Source organism: Notolabrus celidotus, chromosome 2, assembly GCF_009762535.1.
Source record: "Notolabrus celidotus isolate fNotCel1 chromosome 2, fNotCel1.pri, whole genome shotgun sequence".
In the NCBI taxonomy this organism is placed as follows: domain Eukaryota; kingdom Metazoa; phylum Chordata; class Actinopteri; order Labriformes; family Labridae; genus Notolabrus; species Notolabrus celidotus.
Window position 1 is genome coordinate 36,429,916 of NC_048273.1, and position 12,184 is coordinate 36,442,099.

Sequence of the window (12,184 nt, forward strand, 5' to 3'; positions counted from 1 at the left end):
GCCAGATTTGATGTGAAATACACTTGTTGTGATGTATAGTTAGCTTTTTATTGCTGAATTGCTGGATTATTTACAGTTTCTCCATCTTAAGTTAAATTTAAAATGTTTGATTAAAATTAGAAGGTTAAATTATACATGTTATAAACGCAGTTCATGGTCACTTTAAGTGTGTGTGAATTATATATAACCGTATTTGTTTCATTACAAAAAGCTGTGCGATGCCGATAAGACTAATTTCCGTCATACTTTAATGTAGAGCTCCATCTGGACTAACCGTCTTCAGCGTGCTTACGTCACTCTGAGAGGCGGGGTTACCGCCTTACATCCGGAAGTCCATTGAAGCCAATGAAAGTTTGTTGTAAACAAAAGTTACCAGGCGGAGTGATCTAAGCTAAAGTTATTAACGTGTCCTTATACTGTTAAAATCTGTAAAACTCTGTAGTTTGCTCTCTGTTTTTACGACAGTCCAGACCGCGTTGATGTGACGTTAGTTGCTTAGTTTCAACCTGCAGCTCAGTAACGTCCATGCAGTCACAGAGGCTGCTAGGCTGCACAGTTTAGCGGGTTGTGTCCACTGAAAAGTGTCTCCAGAGTCACAGGCTGTGGAAAAACCCTGACAGCATGACTTCCAATCAAAAGGAAGCTTCTTTGGGATCCCTGCGAAACCCTGATCTAAGGTAACGTTTAAAGCAGGCTGACTGGCCTCACCTTGATGGAGCATCTATCTAAAACAAGACAGGCAGCCAGTTGATGTAATGTGTTATTTTTAACAGATTAATTAACATGATATCTGTGTCTGTACCCCAGCTCTGTCCTGTCATCATGTGAGCCAGAACTGCAGGAGCTGATGAGACAGATTGACATCATGATCAGTAATCAGAGGAGGGAGTGGGAGGCTGAGATGCAGGCCATGGAGCTGAGGCTGAAAAATGGGGAAGAGGAGCTGTCTTCCTCCAGGAATCTACTTGAACGGAAGGACTTAGAGGTGCAGGAGCTAGTTATTTTTCTCTTTTCTTAACTATTTAGGTAATGCTGAGTGAGAAGTCTCTGTAGAGCAGGAGCACCCACAAGAGCTGCAGTTCTGGAGATGCTCTGACACAGTCGTCTAGCCATCACAGCTTAGTTCATGTCAGAGTCGCACACATTATTACTTTTGACCATTGTTCCTGCATCCAACACATTGACCTCCAGGACAAAATGTTTAATTTCTGCCTGACTTGACTGTGCAGTATTATTTGGCATCCCTCAAAAGGAATAATAGCATTTGATGCCAATACACAGCTGACATATCAGTGCATCCCTATTTGAGAGCTATCTTTTTTAATAGTTAAAGCAGGAAATGAGACTGTTCGGTGACACAGAAAGTGATAGAAACAATGGATGCCATCACAAATCATCAATCATAGAATATACTTTATTTCTCTATCATGGTAACATGTCATGTTGATGTTTTACCCACATTTTAACTGTACCATTACTCTCCTCACTCCTGATCAAAGATCCAATTACTCCACAAGCAGCTGGAAGAAGTCCAGACTGGGCGACCAGAGCTCGTAAACAAGTACGAACAGCAACTGCATAAAGTTCTGGAAGAGGTGAGAAACAGATCAATTCATCAATTTCAATAAATCTACTGTTCAGCAGATTAAGGTTGAATTTTTTCAATATCAGGGGAAGGGTGGTAGTGAGTAGATTTATTTATTTTTGTCCAGTATAACGAAACAAGTTATCCAAAGACATCAAGTTTTGATATCTGTGATGTCTAATGGCAAGTTGTCTGTCGTTGCTTTTTTGGTACATCGAAAATAAAATTCAAGGCCTCTGAATCGAGAATCCTCTCTGAAACATTTTGTTTTCCTGCAGTTGAATAAGTTAAAGAGAAGTTATCACAAGCTCCAACAGAAGCGACTCAAGGAGACCAACGGAGGAGCGAAGACTAAAGAGAGTGATCGTTCAGAGGTGACCCGACTCAGTGAAAAGATTAGAAACATTAGTCCAGTTTATTACACTTAGCTATTACAACAGAAGTCTTTACTGCCCCCCACTGGTCCCATGGTGTATAACCACCGCTATCTGTCTGCAGGAATATCACCAGCGCTCTGTGGAGTGGGAGCAGCGGAACATCCAGCACCAGAAACAGCTCAGAGCTCTGGAGGTCCAAAATAAGAGTCTGATTGATGAGCTCACGCAGTTGAAAGTACAAACATATTCATATCATTACATGTTATGTTAGTCAGAGAGTTTAACTCTGAAGGGAGGTGGAGGTATTTCATTCTTAACAAGTGTTTTCCATCTTTAACTTTCAGTCCCGGTCAGCACTGATGGAAATGGAGAGAGGTCACAGGGAGTGCTGCCTACAGGTGCAGCACCTGCGTAGTGAGCTGGAGAAGGCCCAGGACAGTCTGCACTCACAGGAGCTGGAACTGGAACACCTCAGACCCCTGGAGACACAGCTGGGAGTGTACCAGAGGGAGCAGGAGGCTAGAAGAATGGTAGGAGCTGCAGGTTAACACTTTTCCCTGCCTGTGTAAATGTTTCTGAGATCTGTAGAGATTTTGAACTGAAACTAAGTTAGCTAAGATGTAAGGTCACTGTTCGTCCTGTCGACAGAGCAGCAGAGACTTCAGTATGAGTTCATGTAACGACCACAGCTGTACAGTAACAATATAATCCGTGGTTTGTTTTTTTAATCTTTGTTTCCTATAATAGTTTTTTTCTCTAACTTTGGAGTTTTTGTTCAATATTTATTTATTTGTTCAAAATGAGAGAAGGAGAGGAGAAGAGACCGAGAGCTAATGTGAGTAACCAGCATGGTAGTGAGTCAATACATACAGATGTGAAGAGCAGTATAGAATATATATCTTCATTTGATCGTCTCTGTATTATCTGTGACGTGTGTTAACTACACTACAGACTGTAGTTTTTGCTGACAAATACAGGTCAGGCTGTCTCATATGAACATCTCTGATGTTGGATTAATGTACGTACAGGTCCATCCTTTAGTTTTTCTTTAAAGGTAAACTTTCATATTTCTACATTTATCACATATAAAGTGAAATATTTAAGGTTTAAAGCTCAAGAAAATCAGAAATCCAGTACAGGACAGCTTTTCTCAACAACTGGAGTTAAGATATAAGATAAGATATTCCTTTATTCATCCCACAACAGGGAAAGTGTTACAGCAGCAAAGTAGACAGTGCAAAACAGTATAAAGCAAACAGGAGCCTATAAAATAGCAATTATTAAAACATTTATTAGCAATTAAAATGAAAGAAGTAAAATAAGCATATCTTACGAACGTATATACACAACTAAATAGTTCAATTTACAAATATTTACAAAACCAATGACTGGGTGAAAAATGTGCACAGACTTGTAGCCTAGGTATAAACAATGTACAGAACAGAACTGGGAAGATGGGTAGAAAGACGTATTGCACATGTAAGAAGAGAAGGATGAACTGAGGTGAAGTGGTTATTGCACTTTAAAAAATAGACGGGGGGGATATTGCACGTGAGTCCGTTTTGGTTTTGTAATTGTTATTGGTTATAGAGTCTGACCACTGCAGGAAGAAAAGACCTGCGGTATCTCTCCATGAGACACGGCGGGTGAAGAAGTCTATCACTGAACAAGCATCCCAGTGTTGTTATGGTCTCCTGGAGGGGGTGTGACGTGTTGTCCATCAGAGAAGATAGCTTTGCTATCATCCTCCTGTCAGCCACCACCTCCACAGGGTCCATATATTTACAAAACCAGTGATGCAGTGAAAGATGTGCACAGGCTAGTAACATAGGTTAAAAACAATGTGCAGAACTGAGAAGCTGTGTAGATAAACGTATTGCACATGTTAGGAGATGGATGAAGTAATAATTGCACGTTAATAAATAGATAAGGGAATATTGCACTTGAGAGTTGGGCCAACAGTTAACCCTGTAACACTCTTTAGGCCATAAGATACAAAAATAAATAAATAAATACATAAATAATAAAAAAAATAATAATAATGATAAAAATAATAATAATAAAATCAGCATGCTGCATGTTGGTCTTTAAAAGATCAACCTTTGAAGAGGAAGACATTTAAATGATCATAGTGAAAGAATGTGCCCTTACCATATTTACATACCATTATACAACTATTATGATCTTGACTGAAAATAACACAACAATCATTAAACTTTCCTGACAGCCTGCTGTTATGACTAGAATAATTAGACCCGTTTGTCAAAAATACTCCACTTAATGTTCAGCTTGTGAACATTGTGAACTCCCTGTGAACCACTGCAGTTTACTTATGAACTAATATAAAAAAACAAATGTGCAAATGTTAATCCACAAATAGACCTTTGAGCATTCGATCTGTGCTGCAGTGTGTCAGCTAATGATCCTCTGATGTTGTAGGTTTTTTCAGAGGAGAGGGAGGAACTCCACGCCACGCTGGACTCTCAGGACACATGTATGAGAAGAGCCAGCCAGGAGCGCCAAAGACTCTTTAATGAAACCGCCCGGCTCAAACAAGTGCTGCAAGCTAAAGATCACGTCATCTGGTTGGTGGATTTTTATCTGTAAAAAATGTTCTCAGACGACATGTAGTACATCAACAGAACACCAGAGGGCGCTGTGATACTGCACTTACACTGTAAATACAGTGATTCTAATGAGGAGCTGATAAAAAAGGAAAGTTTGAGTGGAGGTCAATAAAGGACGACTGTCTCTTTTCTGCAGCTCTCTGGAGGACTGTGTGTCTCAGAGCTGTCCTGGTGTGGAGACGCTCAGGAAAGATCTGGAGAAGACTGTCACCAAGCTCCACAGTGCACAAGCATGTGAGGTTCATCTGAACGCTGAACTGGCCTGTCTCAGAGAGAGGTAAAAGCTTCTCTTTCTAAGCATTTCTTCATCTATCATGTGGACTCTTTAGCTGTGGCATCATTTCTTCTGTATGTCTTGAAATGTTGTTAAAAATGTTGATGTATTTGTTCAGACTAGAGAGGACGACCCAGCAGAAAGCAGACCAATCAAAGATGGAAGAACTGAGGAGCATGAAAGCAGAATATGACTCTTCTGTTGCTGAACTGAAAAAGGTCAGAAAATGTCTCTTATTTGGAGCTTTGAGTGTTTTTGCATACATACTGCAATGGTGCAAAGAAGCCCTGATAGCATCATGTATTGTCTCTCCTGTGGGTTCATCCTGCAGCTTAGAGAGGACCTGCACAGGGCAAAGCAGATGCACAGCAGTGAGGTGGAGGGGATGAGGAAGGAGGTGTCGAAGCTGACCTCAGAGCTGCATCAACGTGACGTCACCATCAACACACTCAACAGCTCATCGTCCAGCGTCAGGCAGCAGCTTCGTGGAGAGGTGGAGCGGGCAGAGCAGAGGGCGGATGAGCTCAGGGTAAGAACGTAGACAGGTGTAGCAGCTCTGTGAGGGGATGCTTTTCATGGAAGTTATCATCATCCTCATCAACTTTTATATAAGACTTGAAAATCATTCAGGTTCCCCTCAGTTACAATGATGTTCAGATACAAAAACAACAACATTGAAACACTGAAAAGAACACGACTCAGTGGAAGTGATTGCACATTGGAGTGAAGAGGTTTGAGATAATAGTCTTGATTTTCCGAGACCAATGAGATTGTTGATCTGGTGAGTGTGTTGTAAATAATTCCACATGTTTGGACCACAAAAACTGAAGGCAGAGTTTCCAAGTTCAGAGTGAACCCTCAGGACTTAAAGGATTAAACCGTGAGCACAGTGAGTTTGGTTCAGGCCAGCAGATCGGCACAGATGTTTTGCTCTGCAGCACTCTGAGATTTGTTTTGGATGTACACTACCAGTCAAAAGTTTGAACACATGGCCCTGTGTTTGGAAAACTCTTTATGACAAAGACAAAATGTATTTTCAGTAAATGTAACTTTAACTAATGGCATCTGTCACCATCATATGTTGAATAACAAGCCCATCAGATGTTACTGAGACAATTAAGGTTTTACTTATAAAATACTTACATTTGAAAATCTACACTACCAGTCAACAGTTTGGAAACACCTTCTAATTCAAGGGTTTGTATTTATTGTAATGATTGTAAACACTGTAGATTAATACTGAAGACATCAAAACTATGAAAGAACATATATGGAATTATTAAATGAACAAAAAAGTGTTAAACAAAGCAGAATCTGTTTTAGATTTTAGATTCTGTAAAGTAGCCCCCTTTTTCCTTCATGACAGCTTTGCACACTCTTGGTATTCTCTCAGTCTGCTTCATGAAGTGGTCTCCTGGAATGGTTTCTAATGAACATGAGCCTTGTCAAGAGTTCATTTGTAGAATGACTTGCCTTCTTAATGTGTTTGAGACCATCAGTTGTGTTGTTCAGAGGTAGGGTTAGTACACAATGGATATCCCTATTTGACTACTGTTGTAATCCAGATTATGGCAAAACCAGATTATCTCATAGTTTTGATGTCTTCAGTATTAATCTACAATGTTGAAAATAATTAAAATAAATAAAAACCATAGAATGAGAAGGTGTGTCCAAACTTTGGACTGGGAGTATAAACTGTGTTTTAAATTTAAAGTATTATTATTAATGTTAAGATTTTATACAGGATTAAACCATTAAAATAAAATAAAATGCTGTACTTAACATAAATAAATAGATAAATAGATGAAGATATAAAACTGTTATAAGAATGACTGAAACTCAGTTAAAAGCAAGACTAAAGATCTCATCAGGTTACATTCAGGTCAGACTGAGGATGTTTGTGTCAAAAACAAGTCCAAATCTCAGTTTCCGTGGTGCTTCACAGTTTGTGGACAGATATCTGCATAACAGCTGCTCTGTGTTTGTAAGACTAACTGGCTAATGTAAGTATGCTAACACTTTAAAATAATAACACACTCTGTATAACCTGCAGATTGTGACACCTAAAGAGGGATCCTAAATGTGATTTGAGGAGTCTACTTTGGACATTAAATTGACGTGAAAGAAAGTACAATTTTTCTTGTTGAGACCATTTTAAAGTTGAGACTAGATGAAACTTCTGAGAGTACCTGCATGGTTTAGTATTAACTCTTCTGTCTCAAAGGGTTGAGGGAGAATGTGCTGATGTGTTCAGGGTTCATGTAAATATGTCACATTCGTAGTCCTTTCTCTGACTCTCCCAGATGACTCAGACACAGCTGGAGACCTCTCAATCAGAGAACCAGCACCTGAAGGAGCAGCTGCAGAGACTCGACTCTCAGTCACCAAAGGTTGGCCTGCTGTGACATCTTAATTTATGGTTATTACAGCTTAACAGACTGCATTACGTCTTCAGTGCCCTTCTTAAACCTAACTCATGTCTTTCATTTTGCTCTCCTCAGAGGGGGGATTCCTCGCTTGCGTCCCTGAGGGAGAGCTATGTGTCCTCTCTGAGCACCCTGGAACAAGAGAATCGACAGCTCAGGCAGGCGCTGGATGACATTCACACCCGACATGAGGTCTCCAGACAGAATGAACAAGCTCAGCTCAGCCCTGTCATGACCAACCGACCACTCCCTGCTCAGGACAGGTACCTGTTCAGGATATACACAGACACACATCGAAACAGAAATCAAGAAACTGATGCAACTTCTTATTTTATTATAGCCATGAAGATGTCAGTCATCAGAAACACAGAGAAGAACACACAACGCAATCAGAAGCTCAGATCCAGAAACTCTTTAAGCAGCTGAACACAGTGTCCCATTCCTCCAGACAGCATCGCTGCAGCCAGGATCAAGACAGCAGGCCCCAGTCTTCAGCATCCTCCTCCTCTTCCTCCTCCAGATGCTCCAGACTCCACAGGATGAACTCAGCACCAGGTTCAAATGAATCTGCTGCTGAGGGACAAAGCTTCAGCTCTGAAGACTCTGTGTCATCAGTGTCCAGAGAAAAAATCCCCCGCAGATCCACGGTAAGCCTTGTCATGAGTGATGATCCACCAACCGACAGACAACACTTTTTGTATCATCAGGGATTCTCTGTTTTCATTTTTGATAAATAACCCTGGAGTTGTGTGTATTCCTCTCTCACAGGAGTCCATGTCGGTGTCTCCTGCATACGGCATGGTGTCTCGTTTCATGGAGGATGAGAACTTGCGTTGCGAGGAGCTGATCCAAATGTTAGACACCCACATCCAGGTCATGACCGAAAACAACGTCAGGACAGTCTCAAAGTACCTGCCAGGTGACTCGGGGCTGGAGGCCGCTCAGACTTCTGCACAGACTGGTTAGGGATCCAGCACGGTGGAATAAAGATGAGAAAAGTGCCTCAGACAGCAGGGACAAAGGCCGAAGTCTTGTTGCTTCATTGTCCTTTAACTTCAAAGACTCAATGTCTTTTTTTTAAACAGTAGAAGTGTTAAAGCTCAGCAGGGCAGCACGATGCAATAACACAAGTGTTTTATACATGCTGCAAAAAGAAATGATTCTGATGCAAGAACTCCTGTGAGCTTTCAACATGAACAAGTGCTATCACGACACAGCAAACCACATCTACTCTGTCCCCACAGTGAATATAGTTTTAGCCCCAACAGCATTTTTTTATTCTCAATCCATGAAATTAGGTTTTATTTTTCTGTGTGGAGGCAGAACTTGTTTTCAGAAGAGGAACTTTTGTCGTTCAGTCTATTTCAAAGAACAGGTGTCGACATCCATGACTGATTCAACTATTATTATTATGATGATGGCCCTTATATCTCTCAGTCTTTCAATTACTGCGTTATGCCTTTAAAGGTGCGTTCAAGTGATCTAGTTTTAAACGACCTTGCCCAACATGCAAGGGCCAGAAAACTCCCAAAACACTTGAGGCTGATTTGTACTTCTGCGTTGAATTGACGTTGTAGCTCCCATACCTACGCAGAGGCCTACGCATGTTGCTGACGTGCACCTCCTCCAAAATGTGACGACCTGTGGAATCGACGTGGACTGCAAGCCCTGTGATTGGTCAGCTCAGCAGCATTGTGTTTCACGCATTTACAGCACTCCCGCTCATCAACCGCATATTGGCCATGTATTTCATCTCCTCCTCCTCTCTTCTTCATGTGATCATGTCTGTATGATAAACAGCAACATGTATCAGCTGTAGATTAACATAACACGCTCTGAAACTCTGTGGAAAAGTAAACAGAGATCGCAGCGGGGCCTGAAGCAGGCGAACCGGCTATCAGAGAGACCACACTGTCCTCAAGTGTTTAGGAGGAGAATTGCTGCGTGACACGGACACATCAACGCACAAGTATGTGGTGCTCGTCCGCGTCAGCCCCTGCTGCGTAGGGTCGACACAGAACTATAAATCATCCTAATCCTGCTTTTCCAAAAATGCAGTCCAGTTTTTGTAAGACCCTTCTTCCCTAAAATTTCAATCAAACTCTAAATCCTCCGTGGACACAACTTCTCTGCAGAGGCTGCATGTTAACGCTAAATTAAAATCTCAGTTATTTTATCTCAAGATTGTTGAAAAAGATGAACAGGAACAAAGGGGAGTAGGTGCATGAACTAGGTCTCATCTGCGGCGTCTTGAAGCAGTGTGTTTCTATTCTCCCTGCACTCCGTCGTATTCATCTAACCTCACAGAAGAGACTTTTGGTTGCTAAATTCCACTCGAGGTACTCTCTGGAATTCGGACGTCAAGAAAACTTCTTTTGCATATTTCTCTCAGCAAATTCCAATTTTTCTCGTTGCCTGGAATGCATCACCGCTTTGACATCCAGTGAAAAGAATGTAGCCACGAGCCAAAAAGGTGTCCGTCCTCCCTGCACGTCTGTCATAACTGAGAAAATACCACATATGTACATGTCTGTCCAAACAGCAGGGAGGGAGAGGAGGCAGCTTATACTGCAGCTCTCCTCATTTCCCCTGTGACTGCTCTCCCCTCAGCACCACCAACACCACCCACCCTGCAGAGGCCCTCTGGCTAGTCAAGTGCAGGAATGTGAGCACCATGCCAATGCTGTCATGAACCTTCCCCTGCGGCCTGCTTTGTCCTCATCATTAGAAAACTGATGGAATGTTAATATCAACCATGTGGGGAAACACAGAAAGACCAGGGGGGATAGTTCTATTTTACTGCCCTCCTAATGAAGCACACACTGAAACAATGGAAATAAAGTGGAAACAATCTGAAGAAAAATGTCTTTGCTGTCATACTTTTCTCAAAACAACACAGAGGTTCTCCCCAGCTGCCTCTGAGTTCACTGGCTTCTCACTCTGGTATTTGGTAGCCTGTGTTACTAGCACTGTAAACACCAACAAACAGCACAGAAGAATTTGGCAAGCCAGGCATTCCTCTGGCTCTCTTAGGAGGAGGTGAGAAGGATTTTATGTGTGGAGATTCTTCTGAAGGGGCCTCGTAAAAGGGAGGAGGAGGAGTGCGGTGGATCCAGGTCCAGAGAGAGTTCATACTGCTCTGTTTACGTAATGCTTTGCAGGAAGATTTGCTTTAGGTTACAGGATAATTGAGTGAATGCATAATCTATTAGTGTAATGAATTTAATTGCTCAAATTTAGATTCACTTTATGAGAGCGGTTTGTAGTGGAATGCAAAGAGAAGGAACAAACTTTCATGAGAGTTCTCCGGGTTCTTCATTGTCAGGATTTTTCTGCAAGGAGACAGGAAGCTCCTGCGTGTCCACAAGGGGCGCCAAAATCAACACAAGCTCCTCACAGGAGATTCAGCATCATTAAATTATTCTAAAGAGCTTCTTATCTGTAAGAAATGTATAAATACTTCTGTCCAAATTCTTAACTTGCCGGTTCAACCATCACTCATTGCTTCTCTTGCACAAACAAACTGCAGGAGGCGCAGTTTTAAAGCTACACTACACGACAAATCCGATCCTCCTCGATCAACCACTTCCTCAGAGGCATTGTGTTTGCACTCCATCTCTACAGTCTAACAAAAACTGAACTCCTTGTGTCGCAACCAGACCTCTTAAAGGTTACACAGGGGCAAGTTAATGAACGAGTTAGCAGACCTCATGAATCACAGCAAGAAAAAAATTCTCCACATTATCAACTAATCTGTTCTGAGATATCTGAGGTATGTTTGAGGAATTCTCCTTATCTGTGGGATCATACATGACTTGTCATGGGAATAAAGAATGAGGAGAGAGAGTGTGTGTAGAGGCTAGTTTATCTCTGTGGAAGTCTGAAAGGCATGGCTGGTTGGCGGGGATTTCTTTGGCCAGGTCTGCTGGGAGATTCCTGAGCATGGGAAGGGAAGAGTATCTCTGATTCTCTGAGTGATAATCACTTCAAAACATTTACCAAGCTGCGCCCTCAGTTTGTTTTTAAACCCCAAAAATGTTTTCATAGTTGGTGAAAAATGTCTCTCATATGATTCATGTCGCTCCTAACTGATGGACTGCCTCCCTCATAGGCTGCTGCACCTCGGCAGGCGTGATATAAATCTTCTATGAATTTCTGAACTTCCTCAGAAAGATAAGAGCACTTTTCCCAGAATTGTTGCAGCCTGCATGCCTTCTTTGTTGCACATTCCATGGTGGAGCCTCAGAAAACATGACCGACGTGCTTCACATGTATCCTTCCCTGTCCCACTTAAACCTCCAGCTATGTCCCATATTCGATTGTTTTTTTTTTCATTGTTTTCGTCTCTTCTCCTCTAGTCTGGGTGGGTGGGGTGGGGGGAGTGGGTGCAGGCTGTGGATGGATGCGTCTCGTGCAGTGGGACTCTGGATGCTCTCTGCAGGATACTTGGAATGCTGCAGAGACTGAAGGGCGCGTTCTTATCAGTCGGCCCGGGGCTCTGTGCCAAAGGGAACTGTGCCAGTGAGGCCAAGAGGAAGAGACTCGTTCCTCTGAAACACAATGAGTGTGTCCATGCGTGCACACCGACGTCCCACTTACACTATGTTTGTTTATATATACTGTTAATAGGGGTGGAAGAAGAAGTGATGTCTTCTTCTTATGACAAACCAGAAATAGCCTAACGTTGACAATCACATACAATCCTCACAATGACTCAGTCATAACAACTTTTGCCTCCTCTTTTTTCAATAGGAGGAGATAGAGCTGCCTCAGACATATTTATATACAGTTAACAGTTCTGAGGACACAACTGGTCACCTGCTCACAGAGGATGTGGCTGTTCATGGTAAATGGTAAATGGCTGTAGATGTGAACATTTGATTTTAGGCTGCAGC

At 42.0% G+C, this 12,184-nt stretch overlaps 1 protein-coding gene across 4 annotated transcripts; it reads left to right on the plus strand.

Annotated features, from left to right (window-relative positions):
• The first annotated feature begins 266 nt into the window (after positions 1-266).
• Positions 267-8,716, plus strand: cep63 (centrosomal protein 63). 4 transcript variants are annotated; one of them, XM_034675285.1, is made up of 14 exons: positions 267-677; positions 808-985; positions 1,500-1,595; positions 1,864-1,981; positions 2,079-2,197; positions 2,307-2,492; positions 4,402-4,547; positions 4,726-4,866; positions 4,982-5,081; positions 5,195-5,392; positions 7,167-7,253; positions 7,365-7,552; positions 7,630-7,936; positions 8,058-8,716. In XM_034675285.1, the coding sequence occupies exons 1-14, from the start codon at positions 622-624 to the stop codon at positions 8,253-8,255; spliced, it is 2,118 nt and encodes a 705-aa protein (XP_034531176.1). In that variant the 5' UTR covers positions 267-621; the 3' UTR covers positions 8,256-8,716. The 4 variants fall into 4 exon arrangements, with proteins under 4 accessions (XP_034531176.1, XP_034531183.1, XP_034531192.1 ...); XM_034675292.1 differs by having other exon boundaries at positions 1,864-1,959; positions 2,084-2,197; XM_034675301.1 differs by having other exon boundaries at positions 270-677; positions 7,738-7,936.
• Positions 8,717-12,184: the final 3,468 nt, after the last annotated feature.